Source organism: Chinchilla lanigera, unplaced genomic scaffold (genome assembly GCF_000276665.1).
Source record: "Chinchilla lanigera isolate Chin_1 unplaced genomic scaffold, ChiLan1.0 scaffold00003, whole genome shotgun sequence".
Classification (NCBI taxonomy): domain Eukaryota; kingdom Metazoa; phylum Chordata; class Mammalia; order Rodentia; family Chinchillidae; genus Chinchilla; species Chinchilla lanigera.
The window spans coordinates 14,248,287-14,273,486 of record NW_004955404.1 but is presented as its reverse complement, the minus strand read 5'-3'; the positions used below and the strand labels follow the sequence as shown (position 1 = coordinate 14,273,486).

Below are 25,200 nucleotides of genomic sequence, written 5' to 3'. Positions count from 1 at the left end.
AAATAGGCAATTCATATGCACATTTTAAAATTATACAAATACTCATTCATAGGTTATTTAATCTAAGTCAATAAACATGCAATTTAAGATTACTCTCAAATTTTGTTGTAAAAAATCACAATTTTTTCTCAAATTAATTTTTTGATGCAGAAGATAAGTTTATATATTAATTTCATTTTATTTTTAAGTATTAATCTTAAAATCAAATAACAAATAAAAATTCTTATATAAATAACTTGTGGCATTAAAAAATCTTTAAAGACAGTATCATCTATAAATGTCATTTATGCATTTTCTGATAAAAGCTTACCTACCATAAAAACATCTCTTTTTAAATACACAGATGTATCTTTCATTTTGTGAAGAACAGCAACGTCTAGTTCCTCACTATTTATCTCTTCATGGTTAAAGGGTTCACCATTATAAAGAGCTTGAGGCAATGGACCCAGGCCAGACATTTTATAAAAATCTGCTCCTGCCTATTCATTAAAAAATAAACAAAATTTGACTAAAAAGAGATATATAAGAGAAAGAGACACTGTCACATTTTTGTACATCATTTTTTTAAAATGCTGATTTTGCTAATTTTATCTATCCTTTCCAAACAGTATTCTAAGGAAGGTAATTTATCTACACAGACCAGGAGTCAGGAAACTATTTCTATAGAACACCAGACTATAGAAACTATTTCTATAGAACACCTAAATTTTTTTAGGTTTTTTGAGCCATCCAGTTGCTGCTGCAAGTACTCACTCCTGATGTGATGGTGCAAGAGCAGTCACAAACAACATGAATTAGTAAGTACATCTGTATCTTCAAAATACTATGTTTTTAAAAACAAGCAGTGGGTGGGCTTGCTGACCCTTGAAACAAAGTATGACATTTACTTAAAATCAAAACATTCACCTGCATTGGAGTCCTATTTTATCCCTTTATTCTTTCATTTAATAAGCAGGTACTGAATCATGTCACTAATATTAGGCTAGATCCAGCTGAAAGCCTTCTGTCAAACTGTTCACATACTTACAAGAAAATACCGGCATTAAAGATTCCCTGGCGGACCAGAAAAGAAGCATCTAAGAAAGCTTGAGAATGGAGAGGAAGGCATCAGAGAAGCTTCTGTTAGACAGTGACACGAAAAGCCTTAAGGGATAAATAAAACTTGCCAGGAAGAAGTGAAGATATTCCAAGTGAAGAGGTAACACAGCAAAAACTAACAGGGAAGTGAAACTATGACAAATTCAGGCAATACCAAGTAAAGATAGGGTATGATATATAGGCGAGAGCTGTCAGATACAGGACTGCAGGAGTTCAGTCATAGCCAGATCGTGAAGGTTCTTAATATCAGATTTTATGTTATTGAATGATAGTCACTAAGTAACTCAGTTGATATTCAATACTAAGTACTATGATTATGATTATTATAGCTAACATTCTCACAAGTAACCTCAGAAGCTAAATACATGTTGAATATTGCCCTATCTGAAACAGGAACAGAAGTGTTTCAGATTTTGGAGTTTTTCAGAAATTCTGGAGTATTTCTGAGTTGAATTAGAGAAGCTCAAACTTGTAGTAAGCACTGAAGATGTTTTCTGAAATATCTGTACATAAAACAGATACAAACATTAAATCACTTCCAATGCCACATAATTACTACCATTTTGAACCAGAATTTGTATTCAAATCTGTCTGACCAAGAGTCTGGACTCTTACCCATAGTACTACATTATCTCCATTTATTAGGCAGTTACTACTAGGTATCAAGGCTTATGAATGCACAAAAATGATATGTAAACTCTATTCCAAAGAAAGTTACTGTTTAACAGAAGGAGAGATGGATACACTGAAAACAAGTGAATATAGTAGCTAGTGATACCGAAGAGGCTGTGGTCAATTCTATCTATGAAGAGGGTTCTTGACAAAACTGTAGTATGATCAGATTTGCCTATTTTAAAAACAATGCAGCAGCAATATGAGATGGTACATACATTAAGGATACTAGGTCAGAAGCTACTGCAGTAGTATGGGGAAAAAGCCAGAAAAAAAATCAGTCATACAGGCCAAAGAGAATGTGGCAGTGTCTGAAGTACTTAATAGGTAGAAGTGAGAACTTGATGACCTACTGTTTGGGAGAGTGTGAAAGAAAAGCAGGTTAGGATGACAACCAGGCTTTTGCATAAGTGACCACCTATGAATGGTGATACTGGGATAGGGCATAAAAAAAGAAACATAGGTTTAGGGTAACAAGGAAGATGATATACTTGGTTTTAGATACTTTTGATTTTAGACTGGTTATGTGCAATCCTGTAGGCTGAATGCATGAGCTGAACACATGAGTGTGGACCTCAAGAAAAATGTCTGCTAGAAATACAGTTCTTTTTTCTACTTCTACTCATTGAATTCCAAGTGGGCAGTGTACCTATTCCAAAAGCTTTAAATACTACATATCATTTGGTGACAGAGAATTTCACATTTTGCTTCTGAGCTATAGACTCTGGAAGTCCTACAGGCACATTCTCATCTTATTTCCCAGTCTCATTCTCCCTGTATTCCTTTCCATTTCAGCAATGGTTATGTGCCTCTCCCCAGTCAGTTGTTCAAGTGAACCTTGGGGGTCATCTTCTTTGACAATTACTTACCTCCCCTCTGCCCTATTCAATCTTGTGAAGGCCCTGGAAAGCACTGGCTAAATAATTCAAGTGTGTCCATTTTTTTCTGCCCCTACTTCTGCCAAAGGCTTATTAGCCTATTTTATATTAATCTGTATTAACTCTCTCTCTCTCTTTCTCCATTTCTGTCTGTCTCTCACCCTTCAACAATCCATTCACAACAATGAAGAATGTTCTTTAAAAAAATGCAGGCCTATGTCATTTCACCTGTAGAACCTTTCATGTTTTTCATGTTCCTAAGGTCTTATAGTGTTTTGACTTTACATTAAATAGAGGAGGACCTCTGTCTCTACAAAGCCCACATTTAGATTCAATCAACTGTGGATTGAAAACATTTGAGAAAAAAATGCATTGAACCTGAGTATGTACAGACTTTTCTATGTAGAGACTTTTCCCTTGTCATTCCTTAAGCAATACAGTAGAACAACTATTTGCATAGCATTGAATTATATTAGCTACTAGTAATGTGTGTGTAGGTTTTATGTAAATTCTATGGCATTTTAAACAAGGGACTTGAATTTCATGGTATCCTTAGTATCCATGGGATCCTTAGTATAAGGATACGAAGGAAGTATCATTTATAAGATGCTGTACAATTGTGCTCCTTGTCCATCTCTCCAACCTCATCTGAACTTTGCTCCACAACACATGCTTGTAATTTATACAGCAGCAACACTAGCTTCTCTTAGTTCCCTTACAACTCAGGACCTTCTGACATATTTTCTCTTTGGAATGTTAATCTCTTACCACTTCCTTAGACTCAACGTAAGTATCACTGATTCAGAAGACTACTTATCCTTACTCCCTACAGAGAACTTTTATTCAGTGTGAAGAGTCATGGCTATCAATTTTGGAAATTCTTTGTGCTATTCTTCTTTCTTTTGGTAATTTGTGTTTTTGCCTTTTTTTTTTTCTGTTCTTTTAGAATCTACTAGGTTCAGCCTTTAACTATTCACCTTTCTAGAAATTTACAAATAAAAACTGTATACATCTATGGTATACAATTGTATACATCTATGATGTTTTGACCTATGCCTACATTGCAGTATGGCTAAATGAAGCTAATTCGTTTTGTTTTTTGTTTTTGGTTTTTCTCCGGTACCAGGAACCGAACTCATGACCTTGCGCCTGCCAGGCAGGCGCTTTTGCCGCTGAGCTAAATCCCCAGCCCCGAAGCTAATTCGTATAGTACTACCTCACCCATCATTTTTTTTGTTCTGAGAGCCCTTAAAGATACAGTACACTGTTATTAAGTATAGGTACCACAATGGACAGTTAGCCCTTTGAACTTACTCCTCTGGTCTAACTGAAATTACCTATTCTTTGACCAAAGTCCCCCTAGTCCTCCCAGCCCTTAGCCTCTAGTAACTGTCATTTCACTCTCTATTCCCATGAGTTATACTTTTTTTAGATTCCACATATGAGTGAGGTCATGTGGTATTTGTCTTTCTGTGCCTGGTTTATTTTACTGAACAGTTTCTCAACTTGCCTTTCTTTCATTATCATATTTGGAATGAACGCCCAAAATATCCCAAATATCAGCATGAGGAAATTCATTTTGGAGAACGCTTTTCACATTTTCCACAGTGAGTATATTTTGATCCTTCATTTTTTGGTACATCTGTGGAAACAAAGATAATATAATTTATCTTTTTATAGCAATTAATTTTTCTCTTAACATACATTTGAAAATAAAGAATGTATTTTATAGTTTATAAGGTCTAAGTATAATAAATATACATACTCTAAATACCATAAGTAATGTTAACCCAATATTATCTTCTAATATTTTATAAGTACTGTATTCTAAAGCCTTCAAATACATAATGAGTTTGTTATATTCGTTTTAATCAACCTAGACACTGCAATTTTTTTTTTTTTTTTACTGGGAATCAAACTCAGGACATTGCACCTGCCAGGCAGGCACTTGTAACACTGAGCTATATCCTTGGCCCCAACACTGCAATTATTAATAAAGAAATGCTTAACTTTCTTTAGCCACTTACAAGTTTATTCCAAGCATCATTTGTGTACTAACTACCCTGAGCATTGTTTAGGCAAATGTCACTTCAACCAGTCGATTCTTGTTTGCAAGAGATACACCTGTGTATCTATATATTTAGTTATATCAACTATTTTTTGCATACTTTTTTTCTGGAGAGAGGGTCTTCCTATGTAGTTCAGGCTGGCCTGGACTCACTGTGTGGCTCAGGTTGGCCTCAAACTAATAGAGATCCTCCTGCCTTGGCCTTCCAAGTCCTGGGATCACAGGCATGTGCCACCATGCCTGGCTCTGCATACTATTTTAATTTGAACATTGTATTTGCCTTTGATATTTGTTTCTAGTGAAATGACATAATGTTTTGGTTATTTTCTTTCACTAATTTGTGTTTATTTTACTTGTGAAAAAAATGTGTAATTTTGAAAAATACCCTACAATCTATAAAAACTCTTATCATAAGTACATTAGATATAATTTTTATATTCAGAATTCAGTCATATTTTTTACAATATAAAAAAACACATCTGGGACACTGAGACTGAACAGGTAGGAAATGCCAAAAGATCTGCAAAAGAAAAAACTAAAGAGGCGAGAAATGTTACCCTATCAGAGAGGAAAAGCCTGTGTTCCAAAATGCAAAGACAAAACAGGTGTCTCCTTACTGCCGACTACGCATAACACACAAATGACAGGACTTGTAAAAAGAAATGAAACTAAGAAAATTCCAATAGTGATCAGTGATTGTAATAATTCTATGGGTGGTACTGACAGTTGACCAATATCTAACGAGCTATCCTGTAGTCAAAAAGCAAGGAAAAATATTATTATAAAATATTCATGTACCTTCTGGACCAAGAAATATGGAACTCATTTGTTATTTTTTCAAAACAAGGGGGTTCAAAAAGTCATTCACGATTTATATTAGGTCTATCAGACCAAGTAATTGAAAAATACGAGGTAGTGAAACATTAACCAGCAGGTTTATCACTATGTCTTTACCATTATATTTAGTTAGTAGACATTTTATTGAAACTATGCCACCCTGAGAAAATAGGACAGGCAGACACAACAGTGTAAAGCGTGTTGTTCAAAGAAAGAGACTAGATACTACTGTCCAGACTATAGTGTTATATTGTGTATTGAATGTTCTAAGATATACCATACACAGAAAAAAATGATTGAATAAAATCTGATAAAATTGTCATTTTTATATTGCCTGTTATACAAATTTACAAAATGTAATTTTTGGTCATTTCCTATTTAAATAATTGAACTAGTAAGTGGTCAAAAAGGTATACATGAGTCATTTTTAAATGATGTATTTCAGAAATGCTTCATTTTCATTTCTATTTTTCAGCAAGTATCTTGACTAGATTTTCTCTGTACCTACAATCTTCCCCCAATCTCAAATGTTCAAATTTCATTTACAGAATGTATGCTGCTATTCTTTTTTTATTTTTCCTTTTAATAAAGTGGTTATGGATCATCTACTATGATTTAGGTACTGTTTTAGGAATAAATAGCACTGGCTTTGCTTCAGGAGCGAAGGCAAATCTGAGTATAATGATTAAGCTAAGAATTGATTACAAGCACTAAGTTAGTGTTAAGATATTCTTGAGAAAGAACCTTGCAAGCAGGAAGAACAGTAAATGTAAATGCCATGAGGCACCATTTTGGTATATCATTAATTTTTGCCCTTTTACATCCTTATTGTCGGAGACAATCTTCATATTACAGCTGATAGAATATTCCTCATAAGAAGGAATTATTATCCCTTGCATTCCCTGAACCACAGTAAACTTCGCAATCTATTTTTTGAGAGGCAAAAGTAGGCACAAGTCTGTAAATATACTGATGGGGTTAGTTCTCCAGTGTCTGAACTTAGGGGCAAATTTTCTACTATATTAAAGTAGAACATACCTTAATAACTTAAAAAAATGAAAAGTTCAGCTTTCTGTAAAATATAAGTAGGGATTAAAAATGAGATCTGAAATAAAGCAAAAAATATATGAAAATTCATTGAGATTAGTAATTTTTACTCATTTAACTAGTTATTTTAAAATACTGGATGCTCCTATAAAATGATGTAGCCAGAATGTCTTACATAAGGTAATCAAACATAATAATTCAATTTTTAATGCATTTAATAAATTCTTATATAACTTGGTAAGAAAAGAGGACATATGCAACATATGTGGATCATCAATAATAAAAGTGAGTAATTTCTACTCAAGAACAATTTAATATAAGAAATGGAAAATCACCAATATTAAGTACAACCTTTCTCCCAATTCCATTTCCTTGTGCCCTCTATGCGACCATTTTCTTGAATGAGTCTACCATTACCTCTCAAATTCCAGAATTTCATATGAGCGTATTCTCATGCACTATGCTAGTTTTGCTTGCTTTTGAGCTTTAAAGTATATGGCAATGTGTTAAATCTTCTATGACTTTATTATGTTTCTAATACAACCATACTTGAAGATTGTATTCTACTATGTAAATATAACAAATTTTCTAATTTTTTCTTTAGCTATAGATATATATTTGAATCATTGACAGTTTGTTCTAGAATGATTCTACTAAGAACCCTCTTCTAAGGAACAACTGTACAGAAAGTTCTCTTAGGTTGTGTTGGTGTGTGCACATGGGAATATATAAATTTAACCTCAAAGATGGGTATATTTTTCAGTTTGGTTGTGCCAGTTTGTATTGCTATAGGAAGGGCAGCAGTGTGAAGTCATCTTATTACTCTACATTTTCATCAACACATGATACTATAAAATTTCATTACTGCTAAATTATAGAGTATAAAATAATATCATAGCAGTATTCTTTGCTTCCATTCTTCCAATTTCTAAGAATATTACCTTAGTTACCATTAATTACAATAAATAATAACACTGATTTCAGTAGATTTTTATCATTAATATAGCCTCTTCTATTTAAAAAAAAATCTTTTTTGTATTCCATACCTTGGGTTGTTTGTATTTTTCATTTTTATTTGTGAAATCTGCATGATCTCATGAAATATAAATTTGTAACTAATTACAAATACTGAAAATATTGCTCTTGTCTGTAAGTTATATTCCCCAACTGCTTCATGACATCTTTTATGAACACTGGTTTTCATTTGTAGTATAGCCGAATTTTTAAATTTTTCCCTTCAGACTTAGGATTTTTTAAGTCTCACCCAAGAAATCCTAAAAGTGTTAAAGTTTTATTTCTCACAGTTTTTAAATTATCAGAAATGATATTTTACAAGTACAATGTCAGATTTTGTCTGCAGTGGGGTGGCCAGCTGTCCAGCCATCAGTTGTTGAAAGTCCCTTCCCACTGACTGCAATGGCACTCCCGCATTCTTCAGTTTGAGGGCCCCATATGTTCAGCATCACGTGCAAATTCATATTTGATCCCAAATGCTTAGAAAACAGCAATTCAATACGGTGATTAAGATAACTTAAAGAAAGATAATTTCTTGATGTCTTCCATTTGCTCTGTTTTGAATACTGTAAGGATTATTTTACAATAAAATAGACTTAAAAAGATAAGTCAACTGACTAAACCCTTTATAAAGTAAGTCAGTAAGTTAGTAACACTAGTAAGTTCAATTACAATACTGACATACACTATATGGCATTGTATATAGCAAACTATAACCCCAAATAACTGAATTGTAGATAGTTTCTATATTCTATGACAGCAAATTAATAAGGTATTAGTTTCTATATTCTATGACAGCAAATTAATAAGGTATTTGGAGACTTTCTTGTGAGCTATAGAAGCAGGATAAAAAATTAACAGCTTTGAAAATTTCTTTCTCTGAGAAATCATTCCTTGTTATACTACAGGATGATAAACTAAAGGTCCATAAATATAAAAATTAGTAGTTCTTTTTAAGCTATAATTTGATTTTTTTTCCTAATAATGATGATACAGCTCTTTAACATTAACAGTACTTCTCCACAATGAGCCAAAAGCAATTTGAAGTCTCTATTTATGAAATAATCTTCCTATGTCAGGAACACATATACTTTATTCTTATACTATAGTTCAATTATTCCTTATGGTCCTTACTGATTTCTGACTTTTCTTTTGCAATCTGTCAGACTCTATCAATCTTCTTTCACACAACTTGCTTTTACTAAGAGATCTCCTTTTCTTTCTCTTTTTTTTTTTTTTCTTTTTGAGACGGTCTCGCTATGCAGTTCAGGCTGGCCTTGAGCTCACTATGTAGCCCAGGCTGGTCTTGAACTCGCAATGATCCTCCTTCCTCAGCCTCCTAAGTGCTGGGATTACAGGCGTGCACCACCATGCCCGGCTTGAGATCTCCTTCTTTAAAGTTCCACGAAGGTATGTATATACTTTGTTATCTGGGAATATTCATCTTTATTTTCTTCTTTGACACAGGTTCTCGCTATGTAGTTCAGATTTGTCTTAATCTCCCTATGTAGCTCTCAAACTCACTGAGATCTTCTTGCCTCAGCCTCCTGAGTGCTGGGATTACATGTGCACTATCATGCCTGACTGAATATTCATATTTACAACAATCTTTTTATTAATGATTTTACTCAGGACCAAGTTCAAGAATTTTTCACAAAACAGTAGTTTTCTATTACATTTTTCTTTGACTATAAATATACAATTTAAACTTAAATAACTGATATACCTTGGCACAGTCTCAGTTACTTAATTCATAAAGTTGGGACAGTATTATGTACTTCAGTAGTGAGTTGTAAGAATCAAACTCATCCTCAGTATTAATTCCCTCGATAGTTTTCATAAATTTGAAATATTATAACAAATTAGTAATTTGAAACAATAATATACTTTAAAATTTTTATTTAGTGCATAAACTTACATGTACGATGGAAATAAATGCTTCAGATACACTACGTTCTTCTGAAATATAGTTGAAAGCTCTCCAAAGAGCAACTCCAGTATCATTTCTCCCATCAACATTATCATCTGCATTAAGAATGAACACAAAGCCAATTCTGGGAAAAGAAGATGAATAACAAACGTCACAACTTCCTCTTGAAGTTAATATTAGACGAGAGGGACTGTATTAGTATATAAGGGAAAAGGGAATATTACTGAGAAATTTGTAATGTGTATTCATCAAAATTCTCATAGGTATTGGATTCATGAAAATGTAAAATAACTCTCGGGTGGTGATATTATCAAATAATCATATTTTTCTGGAAACATGGGGTAAATGTACTCTTTATATAATCACCCAGAGATGAGGCCCTCTATGAGATTCCAGAGTGATCAGATTATTTTCTCAGCAAGCAACAAAGCACACAAGATTACAACACAAGCTATGTTTTGTCAGGTGTGAGGGTGAACTGTTTCTCTGAATTCCACATCAACACTACATGTAACACAATATAAACCACTGGATTTCCTTCAGATGACAGTTTAATAATACAAATTTACAATTACCTGAGAGGAAACTTATGAAAATAGAAAAAGTCAGCAAGTTTTATAAAGTCCAAGGTGTATTCCTGAGTGGGATCAATAAACAGAACCTAGAAGAAACCAAATACCTAATCACTAGTTAGAATTTTCATGAAATTTAAATTTAGTTTATTTTATGTAGCTTAAAGTATAAAATTAAAGCTATAATTTTTAAAGAAATTTCCAGCAATTTTAAAGAACTGTGAGGAAAATATAAGAATTCAACAATTTATTATGTATTTCTAAAACTTGCACATCCGAATACAGCTAACATAAAATTTAATATGAATTTACTCATCTTTTCAGAAACTAGAATAAAGTATGTATTTTTGCACAAAGTAAAGACAATATATTTCAAATGTTCATTGCTTTTTCTCTGGAAAAATTTTAGTTAGAAATTATATTTTTAAATTTGTGGAATTTTCCATTTAACATTTCTGGACCATGGTTGACAAATAACTGAAATGATAGAAGTCAAAACTGTGTGAGATAGGACTAATACCTTAAAATTAAATTTTGACCAAAACTAAAGTTTTAACTAACTGTTTGATAAAGACTTTTAGAGGAAATAAGATACTCACTCCTGATATAAAAACCAAAAATAAGGCCTTAAATGTTTTCTCTATATTTCAAAGTTCCAAGTAAGTTTGTTTGAATATTTAATATTGCAGTAATAAACATATATGCCTAGATGAAAAAGTGGTCTTTTTACCTGAGGTAAATTAAAATTAAATCATTAGTTCTTTATAAGGGAAAAATTCTATCATACATTCTTTCAAGAAAATATACAAATATTGGCATTATAAAATTACATGAGGGCTGAATAATGAGCAACAGATTTTTAACAGCCATCGACATATACATACACACATAAATTTTTTTTCCAGGTAAGGTCTCACAGTGTAGTCCAGGTTGGCTTTGAACCCAGGATAGCCTCACACTCACCATCTTCCCGCTTCAGATTGCAAATACTAGGATTACAGGTGTGAGTTACCATTCATAGCCATATCACTAGCTGCTCCAACAAATACTTCTTTATAACTTAGATGCCTACTTACCAAAAGAGAAATAATCCAAATAGAAGGTTTTCTTCACAAAAGATGAATAATATTCCAAATGTAATACTCACCAAATTATGAAAATTACGTTTTATCATAGATATAGTCCTAGGGAATACTGGCTTCAGAAGCTCCTGGCAGCTTGCAGGCCATGTAGCATACACATGGTCATTTTCTAGGTCATTAATCCACTAGAAAAGAATCCAGAAATCTGTGAAAGCTACACTAAAATGATAACTAATTTTCAAAGCCAGACCTTCAGTATATCAAATAGTAAGTAAAAACATAGGTTTTCTATATTTCTGATTCAATATAAAGACTTAAATATTCTCTAAAGAACCATGTAAAGGTTATAATTTCAAAGCCTTCTGTATTAAAACATTCCTTGAAAACAACTAATATCTTTCACTAGTTTTGTTTTTCTGTCTCACAAAACACAATTATACAAGTTATTCTCCATGAACTACTTAAGTGAGGTCACCTTTAATCTTTTTAGTCCCACTACTGAAAATTGAAGCTAGGGCCTCATGTATGGTGAGAAAACGCTTTATCAGTGAACTATACCCCCAGCCCTCTAAAAAACTGTTTTTCCTATTTTGATAGAGAATCTTTCTAAGTTGCCCAGGTTGACCTTGAAGTTGCAATCATCCTGCCTTAGCCTCCCAAGCAGCTGGAATATTTCTTAAGTTTCAGTAGTACACAAGGGCCTCCAAATCCCTCCTTAAAGGATTGGACATAAAGAAAGTAAAATGGCTTATAAAAGTCAAATTGTAAAGTCAATTCCATAAACGTTTTAATCAAGATAGAATAGCTTATAATGGCCTAATTTTTCTGCCACAAAAAACTATAAAAGCTGAAGAAAATATGTAAACCATTGTTTAGGGGCATTAAGTGGGGGCAGCAACTAACAACATAGAACTGAGATGTAATTCTTCAAAGTGGGATGCATTAAGAGGCAAGTTCCACTCTCATCTCAATTTTTTCTTGGGTGTACTTTCAAAATTACAGCCTGAAGAAACAGAATTCTAACAGAAAATGACAGTCATATTGGGCTGGAAAGCAGAAGTCAACATTCAGGCCTTCAAAATGCTGGAGCAGATGGGAGGGAGGATCCAGAAAAGGAGGAAACTGTAGCAAAGATACCAGAAACATCTCCATATCTAAGGTCATCTGCTGACCTTAGATACAATAAATGGCTCCACGAAAGCTAGGAGAAAAGAGAAAATGAGATGTTGAAGCGACAGCCATAACACGGTACTGAGAAGGCAGAGGCCAGAGTTCAAAACAGCACAGATTTTCATTTGAGACTCACTCGGGACAAGATCTTAGAAGCGTGACACAAAATACAAGTCCATACACAAAGTTTAACAAGCTTCAACAGAAACAAGAAAGCACTTGGTATTCAGGCTCCTGGAACACTCTTACCACTCTTCTACAGCTTTTTGTCAATTTCTGACTTACAAAAAACTGGCATGCAAAGAGAAAGAAAAGGACCAATACTAAAATCCAGGAGAAAAGAAAATGGAGAGACAGAGACAGAGACGGAGATGGTGATCGAGAGAAGGGAGGGAGAGAGATACTCAAAGATGAGAGACATCGCAAAGATGACTTAGGCAAGAACATTAGAATAACTATTAGTAATACACATAGTGTTATATATCATATACCCAATGACATATATCTGTCTCCCAGTACACTGTTTTGGGTTTTTGAAGTAAGGTCTCTCTGTTGCCTGGGCTTGTCTCAAACTCCTGGGCTCAAATGATTTTATGCTTCTGCTGGGACTACAGATGTGTACAACCACGTTTGATTTGATTAATAAGTTTTAAATTTTTTAGAAGAACACAAATAGACGAAAAAGATGGAAAATTTTAGCGGAACTAAAATCTATGAAAAGATGAGCCAAATGGCTTAGAAACTAATAATATAATATTGGGAGGGCTGAGGGTATAGCTCAAATTGGAACAGTGAGTATGTAGTGTACACAAAGCCCTGGGTTCAATACCCTGCACTATCCCCCCCAAGCAAACAATAAAAAAACAGAAAGCAAAAAACGTTGATAGTTGAGAAGTTCAAGACCTTATTGGGTGGATTTACTTCAGACTGAACACTGAAAAAAAAAAAGACTAGCAAACTGGATGACAAGTCAATAGCAACTATAACTACTAGGGCACACAGAAAAAGAAATAATGGACAAACCAACCAAGTATAAGCACACAGAATGACACCTCTAACTACTTTGGGAAATTAGTGAGACTACTGAAAAAGTCACTGACGAGGCCCAGAGAGACAGAATTGCCCATTTCTTTGACCTTAAAATATAGAGAAGCAGCAACAATAACTGGAAGAGTGGCCCCACAAAATTGCATGAAGAACTGGCATTGACTCCATTAGTGCTATGGGTGATAACCCTGCAGCTACAGGGATGGAACTGGAGGGCATATCATGTTAAGGGAAATGTCAAGCACAGAAAGACAGATACTGCATGTTATCACTTATATGTGGAAGCTAAAAGTTAATGCTGTAAAATTACAGAGTAGAATAGTAGACTCTTAGAGGCTACAAAGGGTGGATTAATGGAGGATAAAGGTTGGACCACAGGTACCAAAATACAATTAGGACAAATAAATTAAAGTGTTCTACAGCATAATAGGGTAATTACAGTTGACAAAAGTTTATTATGCACTTTATAAAGAGCTAGGCAAGAGGTGTTCAAAGTCTGCCAAAGAAATGATTTGAGGATGAAATATTAATTATCCTAATTTGATCATTATACACTGTATATATGTATCCACTTAGTACACGGCATCCTAGAAATATGTACTTATGTGTCAATTAAAACTAAAAATTAAAAATCACAGGGTAAATCTAAAATTGTAACTGTGATAAGTACAGAAAGGGATTGATAGTTCTGTCATATATTTGTACATGTACATATCAGTATGTGTAAGAATATAATACATGCATAAATGTATATACGTGTATGAAAAAGTTAACTCAGCAGGCCTGGGGTTTATACACTTTGCACACTCCCAAGATGGGCCTGTATTCCTTTCTCTCTGACTTCTGGAAATTGAGCTCTTAGAATGTTCTAAATGGTAAGAGTGCTTTGTATGCTTAGGGCTTTGAGCCGTGCTGCAGAAGTTTCAGCAGGTTGTCTTGAGGTTGTAAGTGGGACAATAAGAATCTGCTTTTTCTTCTGAGAGTCTAAAATTCAGTGGCTTAGCAAAGGTGCAGGGCAGGTATGCCTGCATGACAGATACCCTTTGGAACTCAAGCGAGCATCCTAGTGAAGAATACTGTTATGCATTGAATTAAGCATGTTGTATAGAATTCTACTAGGACAGAATTCTTGGAAACTTGTCCTGGTTTCTTCTAGACTTTACTCTTGATGACTTTGTTTTGAATACTTCTTTTGCTCTAATAAACCATATCCATGAGTGTAAAAACTTCTGGGCCTTGTGAGACCTTTCATTGAACATAAAGGTGGTTTGTAAAACAAAAAAATCATGTTAAAGAAGACCTCTCTTAGGTAAGACTGTTCAAGCTGACCTCTGAAAAGAGTAGGAAGTGATGGGAATGAGAAAAGAAAAAAGTGTTTTCCAAAATGAGAAAGGGAAGTCAGTGCAAAGAGTATCTCACAGTCTTAAAAACTGAAAAGTAGGAATAGGCAGTTTACAGCCCAAAGATCATACTAAAGACCACTTTAGTGCTTAAGCAGAGGGAGATGTGATCAGATTTCAAAAGAATTCACTTAGACCAAAATGTCAGGAGGCTGACATAAGTTGTCTAGGCAAGGTTTTCTTCACATGAAGGTGGTATTACTACTTTATATTGCTCAGTTCTCAACATTTAGTACTTTATTGTTGCTGTTCTTTAAGTGATTATTCTATTTTTGGTGTGGTTTAGCTTTTAACTTGAAGCTAGACAGGTTACTGAATGAGAATGAGTTGACATTATTCTAAGAAGCTTTAAGTAGGAGGAAAAATGAATCTGCATTTTTTTCACTGAGTACTTTGAAAATGCTTAAATTTATTTTAAAGTCTGCCAATATTTGGTATTATGCCAAGCCTTAAATATGCTGAAGGATTTAGAATAAGAAATAACATGAGAACTTACCACTATAGAAGAATGTCGAATATCTAATATGTATTTTTCATTGTGTGAATTTAATTTTAAAAACTTGCTCGTATCTTCCTGGTCAATCCCAAGACTGTGAAGGCCATTCATCATTTTTCCTTCTAACTTTAGAATATCCAAAATACTTTATGTTCAAAAAAGAAATAAATTTATTTTGATTTGGCAAATTATAAAAGCCTTATGAAGTTTAGTAATTTCTCAAAGCACTGGAAGTCCCACTGATATTTTTATTACTAGCAGGAAAGCATGATTAAATTAGACAAATAATTCTAATTGGTTATCTGGGATAACTTACATGCTTTTCTAGGGTAATAAACTATTACTTAAAAGACAATGAATAATGTATTCTTTAACAAAGCAGTGATGATGTGATCAGTCTTAAGTAAGGCAAAAGTGAGAGGGGGAAAAATATTTTAAGTAACTCTTTTGAATAAACACCTATAAAAACAATATTAAACAGACATAAAACATAAAATTTGGGTATACAGGAAGCCCCAATAAAGCATGAAAGTTCATTATCTGTTCAGAATGCAAATTAAAATTTCTTATTATACATACAGGTTGAGCATTCCTAATTAAAAGTCCAAAATCTGAAATATTTGAAAATAAAACTTTCTGAGTGTTGACAGGAAGTCACAAATGGAAAATCTCACACCTGACCTTGTGTGATGGACTTAGTCGAAACTTAGGCATGCTAAAAATACAGTACAACATTACTTTCAGGCTGTGTGTGTAAGATGTAGATGAAATATAAATGAATTTCATGTTTAGACTTGGGTCTTGTCCCTAAGGTATCTCAGTTTGTATATGCAAATTCTAAACCCTACAGGAAAAGGTAGGCTACAATACAAACCCTATTCTCACCGACAGATCATCCAGACAAAAAGTCATCAGTGGTATATACAGATCAGATGGAGTTAACAGACAGAAGTGTTTTATAAAACAGATGCCCCAGTAGTCAGTGTATATTAATTTATAATATCTTCTTGATTAATCGATCTCTTGAACACTACACAGTGGCTTTGTTTCTTGTTATTCTTTTGTCTTTGTCAGCTTAAGTATAGCTACTCCTACTTGCTTTGAACTCATGTATCTGGGATATTGTTTCCCATCCTTTCACTTTGAGTCAGCGTGTATAGCTATGAATGAGTTTCTTGCAAGCAGAATAGTCTTACTTTTTAATCCATTCAGTCAGTCTGTATCAACTGGAAAATTAAGATAATTTACATTGTTATTACAGAAAGGTATAGACTTATTCCTGTCATTCTGTTTATTTTCTTCTGGTTTTGAATATTATTTGCTCACTTATTTCTCTCTTATTCAATTTTTATGGTTTTATGGTTTACTATATTGACAGTTTGATTCTTTTCCATTTCTCACTTGCATATGCACTCTCCCAGTGGGATTTCTTCACATGCTCTCTTCATGTAATTATCTTTCTTTCACTTCTAGATGTAGGCTTCCCTTAAGTATCTTTTGTAGGGCTGGCCTAATGGTGATGAATTTCCTTGGTTTATGCTTATATTGGGAGATGGTTATTTCTCCTACTTGGGAGAATAGAGTAATAGTTGGTGAGTCACTGAATCTCTGAGTTATAAACATTCAAGTTGCTAACTCTCATGGATATGAATGGACCTTGCATTAAAAACATTTGTAGATGCCAAGAAATTGCAGAAGTATCTCATGTGTCTGCCAGACATTGTCAGGGTTGTGCTGCTGTGTACTTACTGTATGATGCAACCGTGTACAGTACTGTAACTGTGAAAGAACAAAGATTATTTACAGTTGTACTACAGCACCATTTAACGTAATTGTAAAAGTAAAAATAATTTACAGTTGTACTGTACAGTACCACCATTTTAGGGTAACTGTAAAAGTAAAGTTTATTTACAGTATTTTTGTTATATTTGGTTTTTGTGGTTTACACTGTGTATATATTTGTATCAAAGGTGTATAAGACTCACTTTGTCAGATGAATGAATTCAACTTATGAACGTTACTATTTTCTTTTACGAATTCAAAAACATTATTCCATGGCCTGGCTTTAATATTTCTACTGAGAAATCTGGTATTAGTGAGTCCACCTTTAAATATGCCATGACACTCTTCTTCAACATTTAAAAATTCTTTGTCCTTCTGTATATTATGGTAGGATTCTTTGCTGGTCATATCTATTCAGGGTTATAAGGTTCTCCTTTACCCAGATGTTCATGCATTTCCTAGACTTGTAAAATTTTTTGCTGTTATTTCACTGGATAGATTTTCTCTGCCTTTATTGCTTCTCCTTTGGATATGTCAATAAAACAGATGTTTGATGTTTTCCCTTAATATTTGTCTGTGTGAATGTAGTATCTCAAAAGACCTGTCTTCAACCTTATTCATTTTTCCTCTTGATCTTGCCTGTTGTGGAGGCCTTCAAATGAAATTTTTATGGGAGTTACTGAGCTTTTTTCCCCAGGATTTCTGATTTGTTTTCAAAACCTCTATTAAACTGTTCATTCCCATATTCTGCATTATCTTTCTTAATTCATTCAGCTATTTATTTGTAACTTCTTGGAATTCATTAAACTTTAAAAGTTATTCTTTTGAATTGTTTGTCCAGCATTTTGTCTACTTCATATTTGGAATCAGTTACTAAAATGTTATGAAGTTTTAGGAGCTATCTTGTTGCACTGCTTTTTATTTCTTGTATTTGTATACTGGTATTTTTGCAGCTGTTGGGATGGATGTCTTTTTTTTTTTTTTCTTCCAGTATCAGGAATCAAACTCACAACCTTGCGCTTGCCAGGTAGGTGCTGTGCCACTGAGCTAAATCCCCAGCCCCGGGATGGATGCCTTTTACTGCTTTTAAAGATGGATTTTCTAAGAAGTAGATTTCTCTTTCCTATGTCTTGAGTTATCAGTTTGTTAGGGAAGGTTTCAATGATTTTAGCTGGACACTAGTGTAATTTTTCTGTAGACTCTTGCTATAGATTCTAGCTATGATTACTGAGTATGGGCACAAAGCATATGATATCAGAGTTAGAGAAATACACAATTTCTGTAGATCATGCAAGAGTGGAGACATGGGATACATGTGGTATGAGACAGTAGAATACATAGTAAGCATATATAGTAAGCATCCTCTGTGGCTGTTCATACAATGGAAGTGATGGTCTCCATCAGGTGTCGGTGACCGCCACAGCTGTTGTTGATTGGCTCTTGTCACTTCCAAGGGTTTCTGATATGGGATGCTCTAGTATGGTGAAAGGTCTGAAGCACTTTTCCTCTGATTAGACAGTAGTACATATCTAGGTACTTCACTTGAACAGGGGTGAAATCATAGCTCCCTTCTGTGGCAATTATGTTCTGTGGCACCTAGCTGGCAAGCGCAGAGAATCATAGCTCCCTTCTGTGGCAATTATGTTGTCATCAATATGTGTGATATGACAAGATGTGGTGTGACCAATGCAGAATATTCCTCTGTGCTCCTACTGTGGGCACATCTGCCCATGAGCAGAAGCTCAGATCCTTTCCTCCTCCAGCTGTGACCACCAGGGATGATTCAATGGCTGGAGGCTTTCCTTCCACTGATTTTTCAGTTGCAGTGACCACCAGTATTCCAGTGTGAGTGACCTGGGGTTGGACCTATGCAAATTTCCTCTCAGCTGTGCTGTGGGTGTAGCTCGGAGGCATAGCACCCATTCAACATACAGGAGGCTCTGAGCTCAATCTCCTGCATCGTAGACACATAGACACATACAAACACCATGAAACAATACCCGCCTCAAAAAAAGAAAAAAAAGAGAAAGAAATAATGGAAAACTACTCTCAGCTGAGACACTCAAAGAGTGAGCAAGAGCAGACTATGGACTTGTTTTGGTTACTTTTCTCTTGTTGCTGAAACAAAATATCTAATGCCCAAAATTAAGAAAGGAAAGGTTTATTTAGCCTACACTTTGTGGAGGTTTCAGTCTATAATCAGCTGGCTCCAAGGCAGGGTGGCAGGGCACAGGGGCAACACTTCAAGGTGGCACAAGACAGCAAAAGCAGCAAAAGCAAAAAAGTACAGGGAGCAAGCCTCTTTTTCCTCCTTATATTGTATATCGGCTATCCATCCATGCCCACACCATCTTCGTACCCTCCTCTTGTACAGGCTCAGGATGAATACAAAGGATGGAATCCCTGGCTCCCTGCTGAGTTACACAGTTAACCTTCTAAACTTCTCAAGTTGACACAGTGAACAACATCCTAGAGCAGGAAGGGCATGTCCTTCTCACCCCAGCATGCAGAACTGCTTATTCAGTAGCCAAGCCTCTAGATTCCTCAGCTGACACAATGTATCAACCATAACAGGACTACAGTGAGAAAATTTCTCTCGGGATCTTCTCAGGGTGTGCTTGTGGTCCAGTGCACTAACCAAGAGTTTTTCTTCCTCCAGTTTTTCAGTTTTAGTACCCACAGATATGGAGTGGGAGTGAGTTACAATTGAAACTGGCTGAAATTTCTCTTAACTGAGATGCCCCACGGAATGAGCTACAGTGCAACATAGGCAGCACCAGGCTGTTTCTGTCTGACACTTCTTAAGACTATACACCTTGGGGGTGGGCAAAAGTTGGCACTGTACTGGTTTGCTTGGGACAACTCCAAAATTATTCTGTGAATGTGGGGAGTAGCACAGCCATAAAATTCTGTGCAGAGAGTGGGGCAGTAGGAACAACACGGTCTACTACTTCGATCCAGGTCCCCAGTCCTGGCATCCACGTGAAATCACACTGACTGGACCATAAATACCCACCTGCCCCTAGTCTCAAAGATCAGACTTCCTGATCTCCTTGTTCGAAAGCACAGCATCCTCAGCTCCCCTGTGAGTTATAGCTCATGCCTCAACCCATTCTCCAGTACAGCAATCTCAGTAGGCTTGAGATAGTATAACGGAGTGACTAAGAGTTCCAGAGTCAGGAATGTGCAAAGGTTTCTGACCCCTGGAGCTGTCCAAACTCTAACAATAGATCCCTTCTCAAGATGGCTCCTGGCTATAGTACTTGGGAATTCACTATGAGGTGCAGTGAATTCTTTCACAAAAGCTAGGCTGCTGTGTAGACCCCAAGTCTCTTATCTATACTGTATGTATACAAGGGATTGGTGTATGTGTCAAACATTCTTTTCCTTAAGAATCTGTTTTACCTCTACTCCTGCAGAAGGGCGACTTCCTCTGCCTGATGAAACTGAACTGAGTAGCAGGTGATAGGGTATTTTGTTTCTTGCTCTGTGCTGTTGTCTCAGATCTCTGGATTTATTCACCAGGTTTCTACCTTCTTCCTTCTGAATTCCAGTGTTCTCCCATGGTCACCCACCTCAACATGCAGCTATACACCTGCTGCTTTGGTTTTAGTTCATGGAGGAACAGGTGAGTGCCGCATGCTTCTATATGCCATCTTGCCCTCCTCTCCCATGATTAGTTTATATCCTTAATTTAATACTTACCTAAAAGGATCATAGATGTCCATGTTAATCTGAAGGCCATTTATAAATAGATGAGCATCTCCTGGTTGAATGTTAAATCTATCTTTCAGATCCTTGAATAAAGGAAAAATAGTTAGCCAAGTGAACTAACAGTAAATCTGTGTTAGGGGTCACCAAAGTATTTCCAAAAAGGGACAGACAGTACCAATTTTAGGCTTTTCAGGCATTACAATTTCTTTTGCAACTATTCAACTTTGCCTTTGCAGCACAAAAGCAGCCACAGACAATATATAAACCAATAGGCATGATCAAACTTTAGTAAAACTTTTATTTGTAAAAAACAGCAGGTTGTATTTGACTTACAGGCAGCAGTGTGCCCACCCCAATCTAAGTGATAAGAATCTTATGACAGGTTAGAGGCAGAATTCAATACTAGAATATTCTGATTTTATAACGTATGATATTAAAGTTCTGCTACTATAAATTCATACCAACATTTTATATTATGTGTGAATGTTCACACATACACAATTTGACATGTGGCATATTCTTGTTTCTTAAGGCAATGATAATCCACGTAAAGCTTTGGTATATGTATAAATATTTGAAGATAACTCTAAATTCTGAAGTTTTTATTAAGTAGCATTTGAATTTTCACAACCTTTCATCCAGTAAACATTTTCTGAGTGCCTGCTAAGAACTAAAAATAATTCTAGACATTAAAGCTGCAGCACAATTAACAAAAGCATGGTGTGAACATCAGCCCTGATTTAAATTTTGTTGTTATCTGATCTGTAAAGTTTCAGCAAAATGAATTAGCTTTCATAATTGTCAGCTTATTTGTCTGCCAAATAGGTTTATCTCACAGGTTAGCTGTAGTTCAAGTGTAATATATACATCAGGGTCTATTCACACATAAAGACATAAAAAAAAAGACTATTATTGGGTGGGCAAATCAGTTTAGAAAGAAAAATAATTTTAAACCAGTATATTTCAGTATCATATGTGGTAAGTGACCAACAGTGATTTATACAACTATTCTCAGAACATCAAGGAAGCAACTAACAACTTCAGAGAAAGTTTGATAAAGGTATTTTTTTTGAGTACCACTCAATATGACATGTGAGCTACATACAGAAGAGGGAAAGTAGGAACTAAACTGTAAAGGGACAGCATATACGTCTACTGTTTTATACAGAATACTGGCAAACTTTGATTTGTCCTTAGCTACTGCTGTGCCTATCAAATACTTTCTTATTCTAAGAATTCTGTATTCCAAATCCGCAGATCCCTAGTGAAGTCATATGGCTCACTGTTTTTCCCCAAAGTTGCACTGAACCTTCCTACACAAGCTCTTTTCAGTACTGCACTCATTTCTATTTTACTGTGTCTCAACTGTGAGTAGACAAGTATCTACTTTTAGCGGAGCCATTTTAAACTGAATTCCCTCAAGAGAGATTATGCCAGACACAGTGCCCTGAATAAGATGACACTCAAAAAAAAGGTAACAGATTGAATTCAGTGAACCTCACTGCTGAAATACTACCAGTGAGAAGAGATATGTCTACTGGAGATTGCTCTCACAAATGCTTTGGTCCAAGTGAGCTAACATTAAATCTGGCTAACTAGCCTGAATTTAAAATTTAAGGGGGCCTTTCTTAAATAAGGGGTAAGAATTCAAATTCCAATAATATGATAAACTAAAGGGCCTAAACTCCTCTTATTTAAAAAAAAAGACCCTAGTTTAAAATGTTAATAATAACCTCTAAACATGGCTTTGCTTACAAGAAATTAGAAAAATTTGTGAGGGTGACAGGCAATGGCAATATGAATCTACAGATGTAAACCAACACTAAAAAGACTGCCCTGTGGAAATCTACAACTTTCTAAGTGACCTAAAGCTTGGAATTTGAAGGGCAGGTCTGAGGGATAGGAGACAAAGCTGTAGACCTACAAAGGAGAAGAACAGGATTGAAAATATGTCTGTGCACACACAAACAAGTGCTGCAGTCATACAGAAAAAGTGAACTAGAAATCATACCTTGCAGAAAACACATAGAAATTTGTTTTTCTCAAACTTGGCTTTTAGTGGAAGAAGAAGTCTTCCATGTGAATTCAGAGCATCTGGCTTATCTTTCTCTGGGTTTGAGGCACGACTTCACACTATAATTATGGTTCAAAAAATATAAACTGAGACTTTTAAAATTTAAAATGGAATGAAACCACTATTACTTCTGGGCTTTGAGCAGAAACAAATGCAAATCTCCATGGAAAAATATAAAATCACTTTCAAAAAATAGTTTGTCTCAGTTACTTTTCTCCTCTTGCTGAGACAAAATACCTGACTCCCAAAATTAAGAAAGGAAAGGTTATTTAGCTCAGTATGTGGATGTTTCAGTCCATACCTGGCTGGCTCCAAGGCAGGGTGGCACATGGCAGAGGGCAACAGTTCATGGCAGCGGAAGACAGCAAAAGCAACAAGAACAACAGGGAAGGAGCAGGTGGGGAGAGCAAGCTTCTTTCCCTTCCTTATACTGTATGCACTCTGCCTGCCCCAGGATGGGTGTAGCACTCACACCCATAACCCCAGCATTGGACCATGGGTTAATCATAAACTCTAGAAGCCCACCCCATGACTGCATGGGGCTTTGCAGGGACAACCAGACACGAACCGTAACATAGTTTATTCCAATATATTCCTTTAACAATCAGTGAAGCTATCACTTGAAGCTAAAAAAAATCCAATTAAATGGATCTCAAAAAATTGCTTGAGCTTTATAATAGAAAGCTGGTTTATAAAACACATGTTTTGAGGTCCCTTAGGTGAAATTAGATTCATTCTATGTTTTAAAATTGAAGTAAGGGCTGGGGGTATAACTCAGCGGCAGAGCGCCTGCCTGGCAAGCACAAGGTCCTGAGTTCAATTCCTGGTACCAAAAATAAAAAAAAAATAAAATTGAAGTAAATTTACATATGAAGCTTAACAGGAACATATTTATTTTCAGAGGTAGTTTTGGAAATATTTTAATCTAGTGACTTTATGTGTCTAAAATTTTTACTCAAAGTAATCAGAAGTAATGAGAAAAAGCAAGAACTTTTATTTGGGGCAAGTGTAATACTTTATTTGATTTTTGTACTTAAATATTTATATTTGGATATTATACAATTTAGGCAACTAAAACAATCTATTTCACATCCTGAAGAAAAAATAATTATTGGAGTATCTGGCCATATCCTCATTTTTTCAAACAAATAAAAAATGTCATGGAGTATAATTTAGTAAATCTTGCAGCAAACAATAAAAGACACACTAGATTTTTTTTTTTTTGGTACTGGGAATAGAATTCAGAACCTTACACTTGGCAGGCAGATGCTGTGCTGCTGAGCTACAACCCAAGCCCCTAAGACACACTGGATTCACATTGAATTTAAAATGATCAAAGTGACATCTAGTCATTCAAAGCAAAGTAACAATAATTATGAACTACCAGGGGATATTTTCTGTACTTAAAAGCAGTTGTTGCCTGAAAAGAACAAAACTACTTCACTTGTAACTCTAAGCACACTCATTTTTTGAATCATCTTTGAATCTAGGTCAAAGCTGTATTAAAAATGATGCACAAAATATTTGTATGCTAATCTCACCAACTTCCAGCCTATGACCCTCAGAATTTTTTGTTTTTCAAACTTCCCAAACAGTCACACCAGCATTTGTTATTGGCTGATTTCTTGATAATAGCCATTCTTTCTGGTATAAGATGGAAATCTGTGTTATTTTAATTTGCATCTCTCAAATGACCAGTGGCATTCAATATTTTCTCACATATTTACTTGCTGTTTCTACTTCTTCATCTGTGAAGTGTCTCACTTCAGATGCCCTTTTTTGGACTGGGTCTTCAAATGGGGAGGGGATCTAATTTTTGGAGATCTTTATATATTTTAGATAATAGTCCTTTGTCTGAGGAATAGCTGGAAAAACTTTTTTCCCAATCTTTAGTTTGTCTCTTTACTCTGTTGGTGGTTTCTCTTGCTGGGCAAAAGCTTTTTAGTAAGATGAGAGCCTAGTTGTTGAATCTTTCTGAGATTTCACGTAAGACTGGGGTTTTGTTCATAAAGTCTTTGCCTACCCTATATCTTCAAGACTTCTACCTACTCTCTCTTCCAACAGATTCAGTATTTCTGTTTTACTACTTAGATCTTTAATCCATTTCAATTTCAGTTTAGTGCATGGTGAAACATGGGTCTACTTTTAGTCTTTGGTATGTGGAAAGGCAGTTTTTCCAGCAAGCTACTGAAGATGCTTTTTTTTTTTTCCAGTGAAGGTGTGTGGCTACTTGGTCAAAGATAAGGTGGCTCATTGTGCTTGGAGTTGTTTTTGAATCTTCTAATCAATTCCACTGATCCTTGGGTCTGTTTTTTGCTA

At 35.0% G+C, this 25,200-nt stretch overlaps 1 protein-coding gene across 2 annotated transcripts in view; it reads right to left on the bottom strand.

Annotated features, from left to right (window-relative positions):
• The window catches only part of Uggt2 (UDP-glucose glycoprotein glucosyltransferase 2), a 188,522-nt gene that overhangs the window by 80,721 nt on the left and 82,601 nt on the right, over positions 1-25,200 (bottom strand). For both annotated transcript variants that reach the window (XM_005374097.2, XM_013516208.1), the window contains exons 11-17: positions 20,799-20,890; positions 15,312-15,456; positions 11,264-11,383; positions 10,120-10,205; positions 9,533-9,668; positions 4,159-4,290; positions 315-479 (exon numbers count right to left, since the gene is read on the bottom strand). In XM_005374097.2, coding sequence (XP_005374154.1) covers positions 315-479; positions 4,159-4,290; positions 9,533-9,668; positions 10,120-10,205; positions 11,264-11,383; positions 15,312-15,456; positions 20,799-20,890 — 876 coding nt within the window. The remainder of the gene's footprint in view (positions 1-314; positions 480-4,158; positions 4,291-9,532; positions 9,669-10,119; positions 10,206-11,263; positions 11,384-15,311; positions 15,457-20,798; positions 20,891-25,200) is intronic.